This window comes from Protopterus annectens, chromosome 10.part0, assembly GCF_019279795.1.
Source record: "Protopterus annectens isolate FY-2018-M chromosome 10.part0, PAN1.0, whole genome shotgun sequence".
Taxonomy (NCBI): Eukaryota; Metazoa; Chordata; order Ceratodontiformes; family Protopteridae; genus Protopterus; species Protopterus annectens.
Genome location: NC_056744.1, coordinates 700,228,639 through 700,254,974, shown reverse-complemented (window position 1 = coordinate 700,254,974; position 26,336 = coordinate 700,228,639). Strand labels below are relative to the sequence as shown.

The 26,336-nt window shown below is 41.7% G+C and overlaps 1 protein-coding gene across 3 annotated transcripts in view; it reads right to left on the bottom strand.

The window, feature by feature from the left end:
- FGGY (FGGY carbohydrate kinase domain containing) overlaps window positions 1–26,336 on the bottom strand; it is a 2,391,991-nt gene that overhangs the window by 955,560 nt on the left and 1,410,095 nt on the right. For all 3 annotated transcript variants that reach the window (XM_044085530.1, XM_044085531.1, XM_044085532.1), the window contains exon 11: window positions 20,328–20,475. In XM_044085530.1, the coding sequence (XP_043941465.1) occupies window positions 20,328–20,475 (148 nt within the window). The remainder of the gene's footprint in view (window positions 1–20,327; window positions 20,476–26,336) is intronic.

The window sequence follows — 26,336 nt, the reverse complement described above, 5'->3', positions numbered from 1 at the left end:
CTGTATCTACATATATATATATATATATATATACATATATATATATATATATATATATATATATATATATATATATATGTATATATCTATTTAGATATTAATATATGTACACATACACATATATCTACATGTTTAAATACATTTCCTGTACTGTTGAATGACTGGGCTGGATGATAAGTTTGTGAAAACATCAGGGTTATGTATATCTGACATGGCTTAATGATAAATCACTTTGGCTGTATTGTGCAGGGTCCTGGGTTCGAGCCTTGCAGAGACTGTTTATTCTGTTGCTGGGCAGAAGAAGAGCCATTGGATACAGAGTGATTAAGGCATTTTTAAGCAGTTGTAAGCGGGTTTGCATGCAGGTAAGCACTGCTAACGTCCGGTAACAGTTTCTTATCCTCAGTTAGCTTCTAAATTGCTTAACCTGTGTAGGCATTGCTTACCCCCATGCAAACAAGCTTAAACCCACCTACTGCTGCTTAAAAGTGCTTACTCCCACTTACCCCCATTCTAATTTAGAAAAAAGGGTTGATAGAAAAGTGGTGAAAAAGGGGCACAAAGAGGGAAAGACAGTAGGGTAAATAGCTAGGGATGTGCAGGAGGGTGTAGGGAAGGTCTATAGCTGCCCATTTCTTCTACAGCAATAGCTGTGCATATAAACTAACTTTGGAGATAAATTTGGACACTCAAACCCCTGAGGGAGGTGTGATGACAACATTAAAATGTTGTGATGCCAATTAGACCAGATTACAGTGTCCAATGGACACGTGTGTGAAATAGACAGCTCTGTATGGGGCGATATTTTTTGGGGGGAACAGATTGCCCTTTTTTTTCAGGTGAGAGTGGGATGTTGGGGAGGGATAGTAGGTATATTTGGGGAGGTAGGTTGGGTAGGTTAACAGACAAGAGAAACAAGACGTATACAGGGGCGGTATATGACACATGTGGGAGGTAAACCCCTTGATGGGGAGGGGATTTGGGAAATTGGAAGCTAATGAGCCACCTAGTGGAAACAGCGGGACTGAGATCCCCACCCATGGGCAGTCAACACTGCACCTTCACAGCCCCAACGTGGCTGTGCTGGGGTCTGAGTCGGAAAGCCAGGCCAACCCTCTAGTCGCAACACATGGCCCTCAAGCTGGCATAGATCTCCAAACTGCTGATGGATCTCTCTACGCACCATGACCCAGACATGAAGATGGGTGACAGGTTCCTGTCCGAGCCCACTCCCAGGGGGGGCCCCATCACCTGATGTGGTTCCTCCCGAAGGTGGTGCAGGACCAACGGATGAGGAAGTTCTGGGTTGGGCCCCAGACGTGCTGGTGCCCGGTGCCATGACCAGCTGAGGTGGGACAGGTGGGTCCGCTGGGACCCACATTCCCATACGTGCTATGGTGTTTATGGTGTATCAACATATGTGGGTTAGTAATAGTCAACACATTCCAGAGTTAGGCATAACAGCATGCATAGATATTCCCATTAACCCAGACACCAGATAAGGAAGAGCTGCATAGCAAACAGAACACATGCATATATGGGACCACAGTGGTAATAACAACAGCATGCAGGCACATTGATGGCACCATCCCACTAATGTTGGAGTATTTCAGTATAGCACATGCATGGAAACAGATTTAAATAATTATCAATCAGTAAGGACATATGTCCCAACAGAACAGTTAAGTCATTACATACCAGTTGAGGTGGGTATGTAGTTTATTGTTGGAGATATGGTGGGGGGGACATAAAGATGTCAATTAACAACTAGCATATTCCTGTAGTCCACATTACTTTCCTAGTCAGTTCTGTTATATGTACCTTACAAGTATTGTTATACTACCCTATAGCCTTAGTTTGGACAGTGATATGGCTGTCATCATCTTTATACATGAACTGGTTTTACCTGCAGTATACACCTCTTACCTGGTATACCTGTGGGGGAAATGTTTGTTAACACTAACTGTTTCTACACATACTCCCAGATTCCACGTTGATGTTGTGCACATAGCTGTCCATCTCTTTCTGCACAGACTCTGGCCATGTCCTGACCACATGCAGGTGAACCGGGACATAGCTAGACTATTGCCCTCTTCAACCTTTAGCGACTTACCACACTCTTATACAGGCTTTCCTACACAGTTATATTATGTAGCACAGTGTGGGTGACACCTTATTATTCAGTGATACCTTATTATTCAGAGCAACTGCAACACTCACAATTCCATACAATACCAGAGTAAACAGTATCAGTAGAGTGTATCAAGCTTTTTATTTCTCGAAACAGTGTTCATATCTAACGTACCTGTGGGAGCAATGTTTGTTAGCACTAACTGAATGTTGCACACAAAGTACCAGATTACACATTAGTATTATGCATCTCACTCTGTTACTGTACACACACTGGTCACAGCTTGACAACATGGGTGTGTAGAAAGGACATACTTGCTTATTACTCTCATAACTATTTCAGGAGTTGCTAGAGTGGCAGATTTGTTCTCATAGATGTGTGACAATCAGTTGCATTCCCTGTTTGCTGCCTAAATATCTGGGATCATCCCACAGAATTCCCAGGGGGACAGGTTGACAGGCAGCAGATATTGTCCCATATACTGGACATTCTGGTCTTATCTGTAAAGTTGTGGGGTATGATTCTGTATGCAACCTACTTCCACCCCCAGGATTCAGACCATGGCTGTGCCTGCTACAACTTAAACACTGTCCATCAGAGTTGTGTGTGTTATATAGATATTGCTGTATATATCCTATCTGCTTTCCATCTTATAATTCTCCTGTGGTTTTGCATTCTGACCTTGTATTCCAACACTCTTATACAGGATTTCCTAGACAGTTATATTTTGCAGGACAGTGTGGACGACAGTGATGAGTAAATACCTTATTATTGAGAGCAAATGCATCAGTCACAATGCCATACAATACCAAAGTAAACAGTACTGGTACAGGGTATCATTCTTGTATTTCTGGGCACAGAGTTGGTATCTGACAGACTTGTGGGAGAAATGTTTGTTAGCACTACCTGAATGTTGCCACACACAGTACCAGATTCCACATTACTATTATGCACATACATCTCACTCTGTTACTGTACACACTCTGGCCACAGCTTGACAACATGGGGGTGTAAATGGGACATACGTGACTTCTTACTCTCATAAGGTTTTGGGGACTTGCTAGTGTGCCAGCTTTGTTCTCATAGATGTGTGTCAATCAGTTGTATTTCCTGTTTGCTGCCTATACGTCTGGGATCATCCTGCTGATTTCCCAGGGGAACAAGTTGACAGGCAACAGATATGGGCCACTCTATTGCACATTCTGGACATATCTGTACAGTTGTGGGGTACGATTCTGTATGCAGACTACTACCACTGTCAGGATTCGAACCATGGCTGTGTGTGGTAAAAATACAACAGTTCACATCTTAGTTGCATGTGCTATTCGGATTTTGTTGTCTGCCTTTTCACTGTTTTCTGTCTGTGTGTCTCTCAGTTGTACTAAATGGCCTCTGGGGATTGCACCAGTTATATGCAGGCATTCCTACACATTCTATTTATGGTGCACAGTGTGGGTAACAGTGCTTAATACAACAGTACTATTAAGTGATTGCAAATCTACATTACCATTTGATACCAGAGTATACACATGCAGTTCAGCAGTTAAACCTTTATTGTCAGGCTATTATGCTTTTATTTACATACAAACTATATGAGACTCTTCCTGCCATATTCTCCGGTGTATGCAGTACTTGCCTTAAACAATACAGGTTTTATACAGGCAATTAATTTACTAATACTTTTAGATTTATTTCCTATGACAGTACAAGCAAGAGTTTTACTGACCTGCCTCGCATCACAACCTTTCCAGGCGACTTCCATGGGCCTCCTGGTTCGCGGTCCACTCACTTGCAGCTGTGGAGGACATAAGAGGAATATTTAGCCATACCTATCCATGATACACATGAGCTGGCAATTATTACACACACAGTGGAGTGATACTTACACACAGCTGGGACAGCCCCTGCTGTTCCAGCCTCTTGGATCCACTGCTCCAAGAGATCACCCTTACATCGCTTCAGGTCGGCACAGTGATGCCTGACCTGCTCACCAGTTTGGGGTATGCCAGTGGCACTGGTGAGGTCACAGGCGAGATGGTCCCTGGCTTCCACCTTATATTGGGAACCCTGTTACTGGCCCTGCAGCAGTCTCTGCTCATGGTCTTTAACAAGGAGTCCTGCCATGACTCTGGACTCCTGGATGCACCAGCGCTACACCCTAAAGCACACACCTTCTCCCCTTTCCTGCCATTCTGCCTGCAAGGGGAAGCTACAACCAGTTATGAAATGTATTCCCGCCTGCTGGGTTTAAGTAGGGCTGATTTCCTGCACTTTTCTGTGACTGGCTGGTTTTGAAAAGGCTAGGCTATGGGCAAACCTGCTTACTTAAGGTTGGCATTGTTTAAAGAGGTATACCACTGGGCACATTGAGTTAGCTGGCCTACACATAGCTTACACCTCCTAAGCTGGCCTGTGTAATGCTTAGCATTGCTTACATTAGACTTTGCATTATACTTTCTTTTTGGCATAGATTTATTATTCATTACATCTTGTATATATGCCTTTTATCCATGATTCATGTGTACATACACTGTATGGGGTCCTTGTGTTTTATTGGGGACTTCAACACTCTTATTACAATTACACCTCACATCTGGGCTTACTGCTGTTCGCCAGTTATGGGTTATAGAACATATGACTGTATACTGATTCCTTTCACAGGTTCAGTTTGATTTTACTATAGTGAGGACTTGTTTGCTGATACCTCATTCTTCTGTACTGATGTGATGGCTTGGTGGTTAACTACTGTGACTACAGTGTATAGGGTCCTGGGTTCAAGACCTGCAAGGTTGTTTATTTTGTTGCTGGGCAGAACAAGGGCCACTGGATACAGAGTGATTAAGGCACTCTTGAGCAGTTGTAAACGGGTTTGCGCGAGGGTAAGAAATGCTAACCTCCAGTTAAATATGCTTACAGAGAGTTAGCTTCAATATTGCGTAACCTGTGTGCACATTGCTTGTCCCCACGCAAATGGGCTTAAACTTGCTTACTAGTGCTTAAATATGCTTACTACTGCTTATTGGTGCCTACACTTGCACTGATTTAGACAGTAATATCTAATAGCTCTTGGGAAGGTGGGGGATTTGGAGGCTGTATGGAGTTGTCATTCATTACACATTTTACCTTCCATTGGTATCCATGATTCCTGTGTACATATACTGTATGAGGCACATGTGCTTATCTGTGGACTTTGCAACATTATGACACTGACACCTCACAACTCCATTTAATGCAGTACTTCAGTTCACAAATATGTTATTTAGTAGTTTATGCAACTAAAATATTGGTTATAACGTGATTTGCCATGAAAAATGGAATGTGCTGCAATGGGACTCAAACCGGGAATGCCTGCTCGTAAGGCGCATGCTCTGCCCACTACACAAGTGCTATACTGCTTTATTTGCATATATCTTCCTTGTTATCCTCTTTAGCCATTTAAGCTGCATTAACCATAGCTAAGCGATGGGCAAACCCGTGCACCTACGATTAGCTTTAATCAGATTCATAATAAAAAAAAAAAGGTTTATTTGATTTGTATTTACTACTCCTGTTGCACATGTGGGGGAATGTTGCTGGGGATATGCAGACACCCATGAGCAGTCTCGCTCATTCCTTTGGCCTTTCTGCTGTTCTTTATTGCGGAGGAGTGTATACTCTGAAAGCTCTGCTCTCAGACATGCCCCCTGTACTCCTACATGCTCCGTGTAAGATTAGGAGCTCAGACACTGCAGCTTCATTAATATGCATGCCGTCCTGCCCCTAAACAGCTGCTTCTGTGCAGGACTAAGCTAGTCCTGCACGGAAGATTAGTAAATCCGGGGGTAAGTGTACACAGTTCTGAGTTTACAGACAACACAGGAATAACTCACACCTTCTTCCTCCTAATTTTAGTTTTCCTACTGATATTTTGTAGCTTTAAATATTGACAAGGATTCATAAAGGTTACCAGAAAGTGTAGACTACATGTGCACTTAGAATAATCTTTCGGAGTGACTAGAAAGCACAAAAATGTGGTAGGGATATTCTTGATTACACATCATGTACACTTAGTGTAGGCATTATAGAATCTGGCCTTTAATGCTCTTCATACTTATCACTGCTGCAGTAGCCTTAGCTGTAGGAGTTATATCCTGCCGATATACTAACACCACAGTCACGTAACAGTGAAAAAAGAGAGAAAATATACACAGTGAATCACTGACAAACACATTTCTTAGCAATCTTCATTGCCCTTTAATTAAATATGCTAACTACACAGTTGCACAAACAGTTGAGAAAAGAGAAAAAAAAAAAACGAATTATTGCTTTTTTTTACTTTATAATTTTCTATTATGATTCAGTCAGATGTTGTTTCAAGTCAAAAGAGTTTTCTTCAGTTGTGGCCATTCAGTTTTGATTCAGTAAAATATGAGATGATTTTTTTTTAATTGATTGCTGCTGCAGTAGTGTTATCTATATGGGTTGTATCCTACCAAGGATATAACAGCTGGTCAGCTTCCAAAGCTTCAGGGCACCTTCCACGTGCCCAAAATGTCAGGCAGCTCAAGATGAACTGACAGAAAGACAAGTTTGGGCATGAAGCCCTGCAAATCTTTTTTTGTCACTGAAGAGTATGCTCCTCTGAGGCTTTTGAGGATCAATGGTCATCTTGTGCTAGACTGATAAATTCCCTTTGCCGGAAAAAAACTTCCATTTTCTTATATTTACTGATGTTTTATTACTTCTTCAAGCTAGGAGCATATGCTATAGAGGACTGTCTCAAGATTGTAACGGACTTTAAAATAGAGCATTTGTTTTTTTTCTGTTAGTATTAGCAATGTAAATTAACTGATGACATATTTTCTGTGGAGAAACAGTTTAATTTTCTATTGTGGGGCTACCATACTGTTTGAAGGTCCTTTTTACTGTGATTTCTGTCAAAAAGTAACTTTTGTGGACAAATAGTTTTTACTGGCAATTGATCCTTGTCTTCCTGGGGAAAGAGGCACCCTTTTCAGCTTGACTATGGAACAGATGGTTGGCCCACAGTTGGTCCTTCTTCCAGCAACAAAAAGAAAAAGTTTAGCAAACAGCCTTTGCCACCACAGCAGGCTAGCAATTTGCCAAAGTTACAGATAAGTGAGTCTGCTGTGGCCATGGCAGAGGGTTAATCATGTCCTCTGCTGCTGTTGGAGACCTGTCAGTGGGCAAGAGAGACACTCTTGTTGGTCCTGTGAGAGGGAACATGGAAGCTTCTCCCTACAGAAGCAGTGGCTGTCATTTTTCTTGTCAAAATGAAACAGAAACCAAACATTTATCTACTCCACTTCAAATTTATTTGGACAGGAGCAGATTACTGGGACTGGCTCGGGGTTTAATTCAGACGAATGATCCTTCCAGTAGAGTAGTTTCTGGTAAAATAAAGAGGGATGTCTTTTCCTGAAGAGATTTAAGATTCTGAATCTGAACAGAAAGCTGCAGGAACAAGTTTAGGGTTTTGACTTCAGATTTCTGATTCAGACTCAAAGGAGAGCTCCTGTCCAGGTTTCCCTTTCTCTGAGATTATTGCTAAAATAACCCAGTGTTTCCAGTGGGAGAACACTGAGGTTTCTCAGTCCCTCAGGAAATACAATGAGTTGTTACAGAAGGATTTTCTAGAACCTACACCCATTATTCCTGTCCTGTCTGCTTTACAAGATGCGAGTCTTACTCCCTACAATTTTCCTGATAGTCATCCCACTGTCCCTAAAAAGGCAGACTATAAAGTTTCTTAGTCTTTTAAATGTTTATATACTATTCCCAAACCTGACCCAGCAGATACAGCATTAGTTAACTCCACTGCTGTTAAGCGCTTAGTTAATTCCAATCCTACTTTTTCTAATAAAGATGGGAAAATTTATTAAGTATGGGAAAAGTGTATACTACTGCAGCTTTGCTTTTCTGAACATCAAATTATCATGCTTATATGTTAAAGTTTGTTCTGACATAGTGTGTAAGTATGATGAATGTTTTATCTACAGTTTCTTCTTGTGAAGGAAAAACTTTAAAATAACTAAGTTTCTTCTACAGCACAGGTCACTACTCATTATTTGCAGTGTGTGTATGATTCTGTTCACACTTCTTCTAAGGCTTTGTCCACTGGTACTGTTTTAAGGAAGTTTGTTTTACTGCATTCTCAGACTCTCCCAGATGATTTAAAAAATGAGATTTTTATTCTACCGTAGACCGAGATTTAGTGTTTGGCCCCTCTACTGGTGAGGTGATCAAAATGTGATGAAAGCAGCAAGCTAATCCAGGGAATCTCTAAGATTTCTCAGCCCTCCTTTTCTAAATTGTCCAGTGGATTTTTATTCTCCTCCATCCAGTTTTGGCAAAAAACAGAATAAACAGTCTCAAGATAACTCTGGTAAAAAGGCATTTAAGAAGAAGTGGCAAGTGGGTTCCAAAAAGAAATGTGATACCTCTCAAAACCAAGAACAGTCCAACAAGTCTGAATGACTATTCAAGAGACCTTGTGACACTCTCCCACCCAGGCCACTTTTCACTTCCAGAAAGTCTGAATCTCCATTTTCTCTTTGGCAACAGACTGTTTCCAACATGAAAATCATTCAACAGGGTTACAGATGGCAGTGGGAGGAAATTCCTCCTTTCCAGGGGGTCATTCCTCACCTTGCAGATCATACTTTTTGTTGCCTCCTGTTCTTCATTATGTGCTGTCCGAAGGAGTGATATAACCAGTTCCTCCTTTGGGGAAAGAATTTTATTCAAGGTTGTTCTTAGTGCCAAAAAAGAAAATGTTTGGAGACCAGTTCTGGATCTTTCTTTCCTAAACATGTTTGTGATAATGCCAAAATTCAAAATGATGTCACTTCACAACCATTACATCCTTAGTTATCCAGACATTGGGCATTTTTGAGGGTTTTTGTGTCTGGGATCATATTATCAGTTCTTTGCCTTACACTTTGAACTATCCACTGCACCAAGAGTGTTCACAAAGTGTCTAGCTCCAGATACAGCTCATTGCAAGTTACAGGGTATTTACATATTTCCATAGTTAGACAACTTGATTATCTTTGCAGAGCTTTTTCAAAATGTCAGGAGTCTCTCTCTTGGGTAACAGATCTCCTGCACAAACTGGGATTCCAAGAGAACATTTAAAAGTCTTTTTTGACTCCTTCACACAGGATTGTGTTCCTGGGATATCAACTGGAAGTCTCAGCTCAAACAACTTTTTTTCTACAATCAAAAACAGATCTTTATCTAGATCTATTTCAATGGTTCTCCACTCAGACTTCGGTCACTGAGAGGGAATACCTCAGAATGTTGGGTCTCATGGCATATGATTCTCATGATACCCCTGGCAAGACTCTACATGAGAAGGATACAGTGGTATCTGAAATCTCTTTGGACCCAGCATAAACACCCTTTATCTTTTCAGATCTCAGCACTGGAATTTGTCAGAAAAGGAATGTTTTGGTGGAAAAAACACATAGCCTTAAATCCATGTCTCCACCTCTTCATTCCAGCTCAAAATCAGTCAGTCACCAGAGACACTTCAGACTTTGCTTGGGGAGCAATTTCTGATGGGATAAAAGTGCAGTGGGTGTGGGACACCAAGGACAGATACAAGCACATAAACATCAAGGAGATGCTTACCTTGATCAAGTCACTCAACTCTCTGAACCATCTTTTCTCCCCGGGACCTCCTCAAAGTGGTTGCAGACAATGCCACAGTCATGTAGTACATTAACAAGCAAGGGGTGAACCAAGTCATACCCCCTTCGCAGACTAGACATGTTAGCTTGGGATATAGCTTCACAGCACAGTCTCACTCTACAGGCATCCTACATTCTGTCAGTGCAAAATTGTGTGGCAGACAAGCTGAGTAGGACCAGGGCAGACCTTCACAAATGGAAACAAGATCAGGAGGTCTTCCAAGATTTGATCCATTTGTGTGGAGTTCAAGTAGACCCATTTGCCTCCTCACTGAACAACAAACTGGCAAAATTATTTTCCAGGACTTCATACAAAAAGGCTTGGAAGATAGATACCTTTTCTTTTCTTTGGGCAGGAATGTTCCTGTATGTCTTTCCACTCTTTTCACTAATATCCAGCATATTTCTGAAGATTCAGAAGGAATACCCCAAGACCAATGTGGTGACTTCCTTCTGGCCTGGGTAATTGAGGTTCTCCTTTCTTTTCAAAATCACCAGAGGCAATTACTACAAGCTTCCCTCACAGAATGCATTCTACTCACAGCAACAGAGGTGTCTGACACACCCCAACATCAATCATCTTCAGTTGACTGCCTGGATTATAGGGTCTTAATTCCTTTAGGCACCTGTTTTCTGAGGACATGCAGCAGGTACTAATGGGTGGAAGAAAGCCTGCTATAAGAAGATCATGTATTAGCAAATGGAAAAGGTTTTCTAGTGGATGCCAACAATATAACCAGCATCCATTCAGGGCTAGTTGTTCTCTTGATTTTACAGTGTTTGTATGAGCTACTATCCTATTACCTTACTTATTCATCTATCAAGGTTCACTGATTGGCCATTTCAGCATATTTGCCCATGGATCCACCCCTTTCAAGGCAGTCTCATGGCAAAATAATACTGAAAGGGGTTGTGCATAAGGGGCCTCCACATAAACTGCGGCCCCTCATTGGGATCATAATTTTGTGTTAGATAAGCTAACATTTGCTCCATTTGAACCAGCTAAGCTGGCTGAACTTAGGTTTTCAACATAGGAAAAAAAAAACAGTTTTTCTGATTTCTCTGACCTCTGCAAGAACAGTATCTGAGTTGTAAGCTCTTATGGTGAGTCAGCCCTACCTCATTTTTCTGAGGACTAATACTCCTTTTATGCTTAAAGTGGTATCTTAGTTTACTTTAGGCCAAATTATACACCCCTCCGTTTTCTTTCCTCAATCAAAAAATGAGGGAGAAAGGATATGCCATACCTTGGATGTCCGCAGACAACTTGGGTACTATCTTGACAGAACAAAATCTTTCAGATCTTTAGATCAAAAGTTTATTTCTTTTGAAGGTAAGAAGAAGAGACAACTTGTGTTCAAACAGACTATTTCCAAATTGTTGTGTAAGGGTATTACCTTTTGTTATACTCACTATAATAAATTTATTCCAGGCAGGGTCAAGGCCCACCCTATGGCATTTTGGAAAGGGTTGAATTCTAGAAATATTCTAGAAGCTCCTACTTAGTCCTCTGCAGATACTTTTACAAAGCACTATAAGCTTGATTCCTTCTATGTCTAGATCAATTTTGCTAGGACCATTCTCCAGGGCCTCCTGGACTCTTCTCCTTCCTCTTCCCAAATCTAGTTAGCTAAGGAAATCTACCCCTTTAGCTAAGGCTACTGCAGCAGTGATCAATATGAAGAACATAGTACAGTTGTGTAAGCTGAACTCATCATAGGTTCATAGGTGTGTACTAGGCTAATGGCCCTAGTGCCTTTACAAGGCTAACCCATAGGATTAACCTGGCATTGTGCCAATCGACCTTAGTTCCCAGTGCCACTGTTGAGTAAAGCCACTGAAGTGAACCCTGGGGTGAAATTTCTATTTCCCATCCACTCATCAAGATTTCTCTTGAAGAGGGCGAGTGTGCTGCTCTGCTTGACATGTATGGGAAGTCTATTCCAGAGCATGGACAGTCTCTGGGTTATGAACCTGTCCCTCCAGCATGTTCTGTTGATTGTGGTAATGAGGTTGAGGTCTCTGGAGTGTGTATGGTGCTGAGGGATTGGGATTTCTTTAGATGTAGCACTTCTAACAGAGCTGGGTCAGACATGGCTTTGTACGTCAAGCAGTGATTGCCTCTAAGTAGGCGACATGAGACAGAGAATAGGAGTTTCCTGAGTCTGTCCATATAGGACAAATGTTTAAGGGCTAGGGTCCTCTTTTATGGCCTCTACAGTTGTTGCAGGTGTGAGGTACATGCCAAATGGGGCACTGTACTCAAGGATTGGCCTAATGAGGGAAGAGTAGAGGGAGACAATGACCTCTTTCTTCCCGGATGCAAAACCCTTAGTAATGAGATGTGCCACACAGAAGGACTTTCTGACCACAGTGGCAATGTGGTGGTCAAAAGAGAGGTTACTGTCAACCTGTGTTTCCAGATCTCTTATAACACCTTCTGTGTTCAGTGGACTACCATCGATGTGGTAATTCACATTTTTTTGGCATTTCGCTTAAGGCCATGGTTCTGACACCAGTTGTTGGTCTCAGTGAGGCCTTTCTATAGGATGTCAACATCACTTGGGGAGTTAATAATAGCTCCCAACTTGCCATCGCCTATGTACTTTGTCAGCCAGAGTCCCTTCGTGTTGCCCTGGACTTCAGAGAAGTAGATGCCTAACAGGAGAGGACCCAGGACCGAACCCTGTGGGACTCCACTCATGACTGGTCAGCAGTCTGACTTGCAGTCAGCTACTTTCACACTGTGGGTTCTACCTGTGAGTCAGTTTGCAACCAGCCTAGTGATATAGGGTTTGATGCCTAGCTTAGTGAGTTTTTCTATGATTCCTGAGTGGGGAATGGTATCAAAGGCCTTGGCCAGATCAAGGTAGGTTGTATGAACCATCTTCCCTTTAACCACAGCTCTGGTGACTGACTCAAAGAAGTTGACCAAGTTGAGCAGGCATGATTTACCTTTCACAAAACCAAACTTGTGTGGGATCCACAGTTTGGAGATTCCTTACATCCCTGTTTATTTTGTCCATTATGATGTGTTCCATAGATTTGCATATCAGACTCGTCAGGCTAATGGGGCGATAGTTCCCAGGGTCTGTAGTCACTCCTCCTTTGTGGAGAGGGATGACTGCAGCAATGCACCATTTAGTAGGGACAAAGGCTGAGGTGAGGCTGTGTTTGAACAGGACACACAGGTGAGGTGCCAGTTCACTCTGTAGTTCATTTAGAACACAGCCATGGGTACTGTCAGGTCCCATAGAAGCTGTATTCTTGGCCTTGGACAGTGCTGTTTTAACCTGTGCAGACTGGTTCTTTGGTGGGGGGGGGGTAAAGTTGGCACTGAATCTGTCGGCCAGTATATTGGTAATATCTGTTGGCTCGGTACAGGAGGTACCACTGTGCAGTAGCTCACAGCAAATCTGGGTATTTCCGTGGAGATTCTTTACATAACTATAGAAGGCCTTGTGGTTGTCTTTACTATCTGCTGCAATTCTGTTTTCATAGCTAGCTTTAGAGGATTTGATGAGAGATCTCAACTTTTTGTTGAGGCAGATAAGGGAGTTTTTCCAGTTTTGGGACTTCACCTTATTCTGCATCAGTTTCCTCCTTCTGTTGTAGAGTTTGTTTATGGCAGGGGACCACCAGATTGGCTTCCTCTTTTTGGCGGAGAGTGTCTGGTTCTATTGGGTATGGCGAGATCCATGCATTTGTGTACATGTTTGTACAGTGCATTGGTGTATGATTCGGCGGTCATGCAACTATTCTCCATTTGCATGGGTACTGTGAAGTTAGCCACCTCTGTTTTTAGGAGCCCAAAGTTAGCTTTGGAGAAGTTTTTCTTGGTAGTTACCTTTGTGGGGGGGAGGTTGGATTTCCAAGGTGATTAGTTTGTGGTCGGATCTAACCAGGGAGGAGTTATCTATTGGTGTAGAGCAATGGTCGCCCATGTTAATAATGACCAGGTCAAGGATGTTGCTACCTCTAATGGGGGTAAGAACGAGCTGGTCCAGGGCATTGGAATTAATGAATTCCAAGAAACGTTGGGTAAGTGTATTGGTACATGAGTAGTTTTCCCAGTTAATGGAGGGGTAGTTGAAGTTACCCAATATGAGAGTATTAGGTTGGACCCTAATATTCTCCAGGGTGCTTAGGAACATGGAGTGTGAGTCTTGGGACATGGTTGGGGGCCTATAGCAGGCTACAATCTGAATCGCCGTCTTACCCAATGTTAGTTGCACCTGAAGTATCTCAGATGTGTTATGTTGGGCTACCAGTCTGGAGGTGTGTGCATCCTTTATGAATATGGAAACACCACTGCCTTTGGAGCTTCATTCCCAGTTCTGAGGCCGAAAGTTGTGGAATGAGTTATAGCCTGGTAGTACAGGGATGCTTTCTGCTGCCTTGAACCAGGTCTCTGTTCCAGCACAAATGTCGATGTTCTCCATTTTAAGGAGTGCTTCGAGCGACTGCATTTTGATATTTAGACTTCTAGCATTGGGCAGCATGACCCTCAGATTCCATTTGTTTGTAGCTGTTATGGTGGTAATTTGGTCTTTGGAGCACTGCCTAAAAAAGGCACTATAGGGGCGGCAAGAGTCCTGGCCAGTATCTGAAAGCCCAGGGGTGACAGATACAGGCCTTCTCTGGCAAAGCATCGAGGTCTGTCATTCATGTCATCCCAGGCAGACAGATACTGGATTCCCTTAGAATGACACCAGAAACTTAGCCAATTGTTGAAATCAATCATTTTCTGCTTGTACTGTGTTATCATTCTGGGTGATGGTAGGATGCTGCTCAGGGCTAGGGTCATACCCACCTGGGCTACACAATCCGAGGCTCCTCCATGTCTCTTTTCATATAGTCCAGGAGGGTTCGTCTCAGGTCATTCACACCCACATGTACAATGACAGAGTCATATTTATACCTGTTGTTGGGGGACCTGAGTGCATGCATTATGTGGTGGATCCTGGCACCTGACAAGCAGCTGACTGTTACTTTCTCCTTATTCAAACTAGTGAGTGGGACATCAGTGTGCCTCATTATCATGTCACCTATGACTAGTGTGTTGGGCATGCGGTTTTGTCTTAGGGGCTTTGGTTGAGTGGCACACTGTTTAAGAGAGTTATGTGTCTCATTCTTTGTATTATGTTATGGAGGTCGAGTGTGTTTCTGCCTTGGAGGTCTCTGCTGTTTGGGTAGATTTTTACTGACAGCCTCCCGAAGGTGGCTGTGTGGATTGTGTTTTTATGTGACGGTAGTGTTGGTGTGTGTTCTGGAGTACTATCTGTTCCATGTGGTGTGGTGCAAGTGTTGACCTTCTCCTCTTGACCAGCTATTCCGGTCTTGGCTGGAGAGTGCATGGCTTCCAATTTGGATACATTTATTTTATTTTTTTATTTATATACATAAGTGCATCTCTCGCAAGTCTGAGTATTGGGAGGTAAGAGGAGAGGGTTGTCAATGTACATGAGGTAGTTGCTACATTGTCTCTGGATGCCCATGTTCACCAGGTTAATAGGAGAAAGCACAGGGAACTGACCTTTAGACATGCCTGGAAGGGTGGGCATTAATAATAAGTACTGGAGTTGTTTCCTTGTAGAACATTTAGTGCTGGTAGCACTTTTGTGTGCTACAATAATTGCTACAAGAAGTCTGGTAAAGTGCTAGACTAATAAGCTAGTAAAGTGCAGGAGATAACAGTAGATGTTTGAATAATCAATGCTGCAGTAGCTGCTCCATCCCGCCTTCCCTCCATCCTCCTTGTTTTGTTGGTGTGCCAGGGTGTGGACACTTATTCTTTTCTTATTCCTAAAATTGTCCTTTCATGGGCTCAGCCTTCCTCTCTCTGGTGGCAGAAAAGCTCTGAAGGGCTTCACGCCTAAACTTGTCATTTAGTCAGCATTCAAGCTGTTTGATAGTTTAGGTGCAAGAAAGGTGCCCTGAAGCTTTAGAAGCTAGCTGGCTGTTATATACTTGGTAGGATACATCCCGTATAACTAAGCTTACTGCAGCAGTGATGATTTCAGCATCTACTGGTATGCTAAGTTCAACTTAAACTGTAATTTGTATCAAAGGAATTTCAATCATTAATCCCTGAGATAATCCAACAAAATTTTCCTTATCTATGTAAACAGAGTCCGAGGAAGATAAATGTCTAACATCCCCCCCTCCGAAAATCCCTTAGAGGGACTGACTCCTGGATAGTTTTACCCTAGGAAACAGGTCTCTCAACCTGGCCATGCAGACAAAAAATTCCATGCTCACTTCTGCAAGACTGACAAGAGAGGCTCTTCAATCCTCACCAAGGACACCCGAACAGCTGCAGAGGACATGTCTGATCCTTCTTTGTGGCATGAGGGACAACACCAGATGGACTCTGGGACAAAACTGAATGGCACATGGAACTAGAAATGGCCACAACAGAGTCACCTATCAGTAGCACAAGCACAGAAGAAGCCTACTGTATAAGCTAGAGCTTTATTTAATTTATTTTTCGAGTCCAAAAGTAGGTAGATCCATAGGTACTGTTATGGTGTTCTATGAGTCTCTTGAGAAAGAAACTTGAATTGTGGTTAGTGAAACTAACAATAGTCGTTAACATGCAAGTTGTCAAAAGTAGTGTTTTCAAGCAAAATATACAATGGCACTCCAAACACACACACTAGTCCCCATCCACAAATAACTCCAAGCAAATAAGCACAGGAGTTTTCACAAAAAACTTCCCAGATTTAGCAAAAGTAGTTGTTGTTTGTCTTTTAGGGGTCGCCACAGCGAAAGTCCGGTCCGCTAATGATTGGCAGTAGATTTTTTTTATGATGCCAAGTTGCCAGCCACACGCCCAACCTTCAGAGAAGGCACGCCCATTCATGCATGTCTTTCGGAGGCCACTCGACCGCGGGGAGGACATGCAGACTCCACACAGAAGGCACTCCAGACGTGAATCGAACAGCAGAACCTCTCGCTGTGAGGCAACAATGCTACTGCTGTACCACCGCGGCTTCATAGATTTAGCAAAGTAGTAAATGTTTAAAATAGAATGCAAAGTGTCAGACAAGCAAACCCATGTTGAGACAACCCCCAAAAAAAAAAAAAAAAAAAGCACTGAACCTAGCTAGAAATACTGTTCTGGTGAAAAATACCAACAGTTTTCAGAGGAAAATAATTATTTTTGAAGGTATTCCATGAAGAGAACTTATCTTCGTAGTAAAGGAAGATTGCTAGCTGACTGTCAATTTTTTCAAGTCCGCAGAAGTGCTCTTCAGGTGGTAAGAAAGTAATTATGGTATTGGTGCCTAGACTGCTAATTTTCTTTCTCAGGAGTCTGAGCAATTAGTTGAATGGGTACACATGGATGTGTAGAGCTATCATACATGCATAGTCTGATACCACTGCAGCCACAGTAGAGCTGACTGGTGTAGTAAGTGGCCTGTATGACAACCTCAGACAGGGCTTTGCTCATTTATGCAGCATTTTTGAAAGGCAGAATAAAGAATATGTATCCTCAAGGTGCTATCATGCAGTCACATGGGAATTGCCATTTTTGTGGTGGATCCTCTTCTTATTCTTATGGGGAAGTGATTACCATAAGATAGTCACTTGGCAATCTAGGTCCGGTATCACCACATCCTCCATGTCTACTACCATTACTAAGAGGATTTCAGGACACCAAGGACACATATGCAAATGGGTTGAACACGATGAAACTACCCTGAAATGTCTTATTTTTTTTTTGCTAACTGCAGACTGTGCAGTGATGTATCTCTGAGAGGCTGCTCCCAGGGATGGGAACATGCATAGTTAGCAGACATACCACCCGAGGCTGCATCAGACTTGTCAAAGAGACACATGCAGAGTACACAGACATCTATATGAACTGTGGTCCCCACACACAATGTAGACACCCTTACATCCATTTCTATTAATCCCATTTCCCTAGGTACAATGCAATGGATACACTACTCCCTTCCTGAAGAGTCTTTGCAGCTCACCACATTCACCAGGCCATGGTACACAAACACACACACACACACACACACACACAACACACTTACCAACTTTAATACGCCCATGTGCCCACTGCATATATCTGTCGCTGCAGCCTTCCTGACCTCTGTATATGATTACAGCTGTGCCCAAAGTACTCTGTTACCAGGGTAGCCTATGTCTGATGCACAGTATGAACAGTCTATGGGTAGTACAACATAGCCTGGTATTAGTAAGGCAAGGATTGCTGTTAGACTTTGTTATACCTAATATGGCCCATAGTTGTGAGTTAGGTGTTGGCATAGTGATTAAGGTGTTCACCTTATAGGCTCAAGGTGCAGGGTTTGATTCTCACATGAGTAATTGCCTGAGCTTGGAATGGCCCACAAGGACAAGCAGCCTGGTGCTAATTTAAGTGGTGGGGTTGGCATAATGGCTAAGGTCTTCACCTTATAAACACAAGGTGTAGGGTTTGATTCTGACCATTGGGTTATTGGCTAGGCTTAAAATGGCTCTTAATGGCAGTTAGACTCGTATTCACCTATGAACCAGTGCCACAGTGCACAGCGCCTGCCTCCATCAAACATGGCCACTCCCTGCATCCAGATCTTACACATAATCCTCATCAGACACCTCCTTCATTGCTGACTCTATCACATACTTTTCCCCAGTTGGCAATCCCCTGCTGTACTTGTTTGTGTACCAACATGGTGTGACACTGCAGAGATTGCAAATATTTTGCTGTATGTTTCTTGACTGTACTGCAGAGCATCAATAGAGATGTCTAACAGCAGAATGGGCCTTCATCAATCAAACTCATATCTGACAAAGTTTCAGGTATGTGATACAGTGGTGTTGCATGCATTCTTTGGCATGCATTATGGGCTTTTTATTGGTATAATGAGTCATGGTACCAGGGTATATCTGGCATCATCAAAATTATGTCTCTGAGAACATTCATATCATCTAAATAACTGACATAAGTCACGTGTGTCAGATGTGAGAATCGTGGGCACTGTCTGAGTGATACACTGACACTTTTGTATATTATACATTGTCTATAATAAAAAACTTTTCACCGTTAGCTGAAGAGAGTGCCTGTAAGAACAAGGCAACTGTCTGACTGTCTGATGTCAGACTGTCTGATGAAGCGTTATACTGGACATTTATGCTGATGTGGATCTATCAAAAGAATTTATTTCTGTGACATTGAACTGTTGGTTGAACAACTTGGTCGTTTCTGCATTTTTTCCGTGGTGAGAGAGCCTGGTTTTACTTTCATTCATATTACACATTGTGCACTGCAGACCATGTGGCAGTTGATACAGTTATCCCTGTGTCCCAATATGAGTGCAGCTGATGACTGCTAGTGTCTCTGAAATTGGGCTATTTCATAAAATGCTTGATGCTGTTGTTTCTCTTCTATGTGGTAACTACATGTACTCCTTCACCTGCTGTAGCATGGCACTGAGAAACTGTTCTATTAACTACACAGTATGTGTCTGAGATACATTCACCACATCCCCCGCTCGTTGCTGGAAGGTCCCTAGAGGCAATATTCTCAATGCTACACATAATGTGGTGCCCACAAGAATGAGCATTCATACCTGCATGTGATGGCGAAACATATCTACCAACTACAGTATGGTGCATCTGTCCACGTGACAATAGACCAGTACCTCAAAGTATTGGAGATAATGAAATGTTAGAGCTTTCTGTGAAGTAGTAGGCAACAACATGGGCCTTCATGGTTTGAAGATGTACTGCATTATACATGCACATTTGTGTGAACTTTGCTGCTACCCATAACATTGTTATTGTGGTCTCTGACTTTGTCCACTATGCTTTTGTGGTGTACAGCTACTCCGGTGGTTGTGGCATGTCATGCATTTTTTATACATTTCTGAAGCACTCCATCATACTGTTTATGCTCATGTGCATTTGTAATCAGCTTCATTATAATAATGCTGCTCTTCTCCATCTCACTGCATGTGTATTGGCATGCCATGCTGCTGTCTTGCATGTCTATGAATCGCCACCGCCTGCTGTGCAATTTCGCCTTTTGCATTGCAATACTTGTTTTTGAATCCTGAAGTTATCTGGCAAAAAGAGTGACTAAAGAAGACTTTGCAGTCATAGCAGACTATTTCTCTGTTATAATACTAACATTTGCCCCAAGTCATATTACGTGTAATTTTTCCAAACATACAAACAATACATACTTTAAAAATGTTTTCATGTTTGCTTATGCAAATAACAAAGGCAGCTTCAAATTTACTTGAAAGTAATGCCTCAGTTGAAATTTTTGTTAATACTTGCATTCTATTAGTATTTAATGATAGTTTTCTTGCCAATTACTTGAAACTTTTTTTAGAAATTACATTGGTTTGAATACAAATATAAGTTACTGTGAAACCACAATAATTAATGTAAACAAAAAAAGGTACTTTCAAACTCTTCAATGTGTTGCTTGTCTTTATTTAGCTCAAACGATTAATGTGAGATAGCACAAAGTCTCTTACCATGCCCTTTAGTGCTGGATCAGCCAAAGGGGATCTGTTGCCATGGAAATCAGGCCAAACATGTAAATCAACAGTAAGGGAACCCGCAGGCAAACTTCCCTTAATCAGTTCCAGGTGACTGTTCAAGTATGTATAAATATTTTGACCGCTGAAAGAAAAACAAGAAGCTTGAAAAATTGGTTCAGTTTAATGAAGGAAAGCATTTGTAGAATTACAAAGGTTCAAAAATAGTGAAGTGACAAGGTCTTAGAAAAACAGTTCTAAACATACAAAAATATCAATCAAATCACTATAGAAGACAGCAAAACAAAAGTGACACAAACTAAAAAGTTCAAGAGTACTGTACTAGATATAGTTGGCTGTGATACATTTCTCATGTGAGGAAGAGAACCAGAGAAACAATATTCTAGCAGCAAAGCTGTGATGATAAAGCTAAAAAAAAATGCTGTATACTGTTGTCTTCTTTACAAAATGCTACTAATATCAGATGCCTAACTAAGCACCCAGCATTTTAAATGGTCCTGTAATATTCTTTACATTGAGAAAAATATTCTAGTGGAGACTTGTTTGGTCATATTTGTTCTCATGTACTCAGCAAGCAAAACCAGAAAGCACATAATAACTTGATTACAGATGAGACATTTTTAAAATTTAAAAATATACTAGCCTTTTATTACATTTCTGTATAACCATGATACTAAACTAATATCAGAATGGATTTTTGGATTTCTTCTCCTTCTGATACGATCCCTGTCTATTTCCCAACACTCCTCTCTACTATTAACTTATGCATTACATCTGTTTAATCCATCTTACATTGTGTAATAATCTGGCACCATCTTCTGCCACACAGTCTGCATGTAAAACAATGGATTTTTAATTACAAGTTCATAGCTTCATTTGTAAAGTCAGTTCTACTATGATATAAAGACTTCCTAAAAGACAAGCTGAAAGGCAGAAATGTAAATGCCTGAAATGCAGAAGCACAAAAAAAATCAACTTTAATTGTTTTCCTGCTATACGGCAAGCCTCCTTTGCACATCCCGATGCTGGGGCAACCCCACCCCCTAAACTCCAACATGAAGCAGGGAAAATCTACCAAAATAAGTGAATCATTGCTGGCACATACTTAGAAACCACACCAGCAATAATTTCCTGTGGTAAATAGCATTCAGTATTATGCAGTGATAATCAAGCAATTTCATCTCAAGTGACTGTAGGGGACCCTATAAAGCCATCTCTTAGGAGTGATCTTTTCTTTCTTAACCTCCCTGACTTATCTACTCAGAGTAGCTTCCATAAAAGTTTTACTGGCTACTACTTTCCTTTACTTTTGTTTAGTTTATGAACAGATTGGTTCAGTTTATTGAGCAGATCTTTCACAACTCCATACATATATTTAAAATAGGTTTGCAAACCCTTTCTTCTGAGCTTACCTCATATGTTCAAAGTATTCAGACTCTCTCTTTTCTATACCCCATAAGGTGCATCCATTATATTTTTTCAGTGACTTAATCTACATCAATGAAACAAAGAATCTCGAAAATGGCACACTATTTAAAAGTATGTGATCCTCATATAACCATACAAGATACATTTAAATCACTGATTCTCTCTTTCTGCTAGTATTCAAATGTTTCTCTCATATGTAATAACATTTTTTGCTAAAGAAAGAAAATAAATACAACCAGATTTACTATAGTTACAAATGTTTCAACAGTAGGATCACTGCCTCAGGAATTCAATATATGAACAGTAAGCAGTCAAATCCCCCAGCCTGAGCTTGTCAGGAGTCATACACCCATGTTATGCCTTTTAAGAGCCCACCTTATAAAATGTATTTCTCACACTACTCTGTTCCTTCTTTGGTGCCAGCATATGGAAAACAGAGCTAGTACACTGATAAATACCGTGACAATGTGAGGTATTGCCAGCTATGCCAGGAGAAGTACGGCAGTGATATGTGTAACATATGCCAGCATAGCTAGCTGGAGTTTTGTAAAGAATTATATGTCATTTGTATATCAGACTGATTTGTACAGGTGCTTGTATTGAAAATGTATTTGTAAAGTTGCTTGTGTTAAAAAAATGTACCAACAGTGGGTCCTACTGGACAGAAAAAGAAGCATACCTATATGTCAGACTGTATGGTAACTACTGACATGAATACATTATAACAGAGGATACTGGAAGAGAAGAGATTAATCTCAGTCCAGTTAACGTTGAAATATATTTTGAAATTAAATTACTTAACTTAGGCCATAAAGATTGTTGCATCTCACAGGTCTCAATGCAGCCAGAGACAAAAAGTCTGTACTAGGAAGCTTTCTGTATTGTCCTTGGGGGTGAACTAATTGCTACTATGGAAGGGTAGAAGTTTGAAATTGTTTTATGACTTCCAAAAGCTGCAACACATCTTAGCAAAGCTCTATCTGTGTGTATGGTAACACATATGTGTGACTTTCTGGTTCAGTTTCTTGTAAAGAGGGTAGTACGGGAACCAGAAGTTAGATGACCAGATGTTTGTAATGTCATTCTGTAATCCAATACTAAAATGATGTTTTAATACTAGATGAGACTGAAGTCACAGGGCAGTCTGTTTTTGTAATTCCTGACATAGAAGGATTACTCACTCACTTCATCTTGCCTTGCTTTAGTAAGTAACCAAGGAATAGTAATTATTTAGTTCAGTCGAGAAAATATAATGAGATTTGTTAAGTGCTGTTTTTCTGTAACTGTGTGAATCTATCTATCTGGGTTACTTTTAATATTTCCTGGGTTGAAACTCTGGTGTTTACTGTAAATAGATATTTAGTATTTTCATGTTCTTTTATTATTTATTATTAAATATATTTAAACTTACCATTGTAGCTGGTCCTTTAGAAATATTTTTAACCTTTGAGAGTACTTATATTTATGTGGTGACATTATAGCCACTCCAGAGAACCTTGCCACACTGGTCAAACACTACCATTTGTATTAATATTAATTTCACTCAGTATAATTGGGAGCCCTTGCAAGAGCCTTAGAGTAGCTGGCTTTGGAATGTCTGGTAGTAGTAACTACCTTATAGTCTGGGAAAAGGGTAGCAGAGCGAGTACATTTGTGCCAGCCTTTTCCAGGTGTGTGTGTGTGTGTGTCTGTGTATGCGTGTGTGTGTAAATCAAATCTCAAAGAGTGTGCATGAGCTACTTGGAGCAGGGACATAGAGCACTGGCTTCACAGACAGGGTGCTGGAGGACTTGGCTTGGACACGGCTGAGGACTCAACTCTACAGCTTTGCCAGTGCAGAGTCTTACTGGGGGACTGGAGAGAGAGAGAGAGACGGAGGGAAACCGAGACCCTGGATTGAATGTATTCCCTGTGTGCACATAACAGAAACTGTGCTTGATGCACAGAGCTGCGTCTAGAAATACTGTGTGCATCTATCTTTGTTCCAAGTGAATGTCCCTCACTGGTGTCAGTGGTGAAGATTCAGGCTCCTTGATTATTGGCCCAGAGGGGGGGATGCCACATATTGGTGGCAGTGGTGGGATATTAATTGTCCTTCTGTAGCCTGTAGGCAGTTGTCACTGAAGGTGTGTGTGCTCTCAGCAGCCACAAGGTACACACACAAAGTTTCATTTTCACAACAGTTTTATTTATTTTTTTGTTAGTTTAGTTTAGAGAGGGAAAGCAGGCAAAGATGTCAGCAAAGGATTATGCCAAGCTGACAATGAACCACTTCGCCAAGGTGTGTAAAGCCGAAGGACTGGAAAATGCAAACCTGACTAAAGAGTAAATTATTTCAGCCTTATTCACAGCTCAGATCAGCAAACAGAGGATAACCAGCCTGGTGATGGAAACTTGCAGCCCACAGAAACAGGACAGTTCAACTTTTCCTAAGAGGACTTCAAAATACATCTGGAGTTAGAGACTTGAACTGGAGGCCAAACATTTGAAATTAGAATCAGCAGAGACTACAGCATTTTGTGGTTGAAGAAAAGGAAAACATATGGAATTAGAATCAGCAGAGAGACTGCGGCATTTGAAGCCTGACAAAATGAGAAACAGCATCAACATGACATGGAGATGCTGACTCATTGTCAGGATCATGAAAGTAATGGGGAAGGCATTAAACAAACCCCAGAAACAATAGAGTTCGGAAATGTATTCAAAAGTTTACAGAGGGTGATCATTTTGATAGTGTTATTCAAACATCTGAAAGACTATGTAAACAGTATACTGTTGACAAGGGGCTCTGGATATGGTTCCTGATCCCTTTACTCCATGGTAAAGCTCTAAGTCCTGTTTCTAAATTGCCTGACACTGATTGCATAAATTATGATAAAGTCAAACAATAATTACTAGAATTATATAAGTTAACACCTACAGCTTACAGAAAAAAAGTTTCATGAGCCTAGACACGAGGCAAATGAAAGTGTATGTGATTATATTGCTGAATTAAGCACTTATGTTCATAAGTGGGTGAATGGGAGTCAGGTCATCACTTTTGAAGGGCTAGCAGACATTTTGGTGAGGGAACAAGCCTTTAGCACTGTGCCTGAGGACATGAGAATCTGGTTGGCAGATCGGGAGCCTAACTCTGCAGATAAGCTTGGGAGAAAAGGGGATCTCTACTTAGCAAGCAGGGCATCATTGCACAAGACGGGGAAACACCCAGTGCTGCACATGGATATAAGGGAACCCATGGTGGGCAGCATAAACCACCCCAACAGAGTCCACCAGTAACAGGGGAAGCCACTAGTTCAGGTACATGTCCAGGATCAAGGGTTAGATGTCTGAAATGTAACCAGTGGGACCATGTATCATACAGATGTTAATGGAAACAAGGTGGAGAACAAAATATGAGGGAGCCAGAAAGTGGGAACAAAAGTATGCCAGAGGTAAGTTATATGGAGACACCAGGGGTACCAAACTATCACAGGAGTTTATATCCCATCTTAGTAGATGGAAAACAGGCCACTGCTAAGAGAGACACAGCCTCTGACATAACCATTGTGAATCCTGCAGTGGTTAAAGAGAAGCAGTTCTTGCTTGGGTAGTCCACTCCAGTCAGAGCTTTAGGAGGGACCCCATTCCAAATGCCTTTCGCCAAAGTTCATCTGACTGGGAGGATGGAAAAGGAAGCAAGTAGGTGTGTTTGAGGACATCTCTGCAGATGTCTTGATAGGGAATGGTTTTGATAATGCAGTACCTTGTGTGCATGCAGTTCACGTAGTCAGGCTTGGAGACAGGCATGTCGGTCTGGTAGCCTGGGGAGACCAAGACAGACCCAACACCTGAAGCCAGGGCTGGTGAGGTGGTTATTTCAGGGAGGAAGCTACCCTGTAGCAGTGAGTCACAGCTGCTGGTAGGCACTGATGTTCCCTTGGACAGAGTGACTGCAAGGGCAGAGGTGAGTAGTAGCACCCAGGCTGAGAGTGAGACACCACTGTCACAGGATATCAGACTTCCTGTGGAAGTGGAGCTGGGAAGGGTTACAAAAAGACAGTTGAGACAGGCCCAACTCTCAGACACTACACTAAGAGGCTTGAGGAAGGTAACTAGGGAGGCACCTGATTCTCAAGGAAATGGGGAGCCTATATACTGGAACAAAGGGTTATTGTATAGTGAGTGGATCCCTCAGGGTGGGCTAGAGCATGAGGTATTACAGCAGTTGGTAGTGCCTAGAGGCTACTGTCTGGCACTTCTAGCCATAGCTCATGCCATTTCTTTTGCAGGTCATATGGGCATAAAGTGTACCAAGAAACATATTATGCAGAACTTTGATTGGCCTGGGATTGCAAGTGATGTAACGGTACTGCAGGACCTGTGAGCAGTGCCAAAAAGTAGGCAATGCAGGAAACAAGGTCAAAATTCATTTGATGCCTTTGCCTGTGACTGAGAAGCCATTTCAGAGGGTAGCTATGGATATTGTGGGGCCTCTGAGTACTCCAAGTTCCACAGAGAGAAGTATATCTTGGTGGTAGTAGATTATGCTACTAGATATCATGAGGTGGTAGCTCT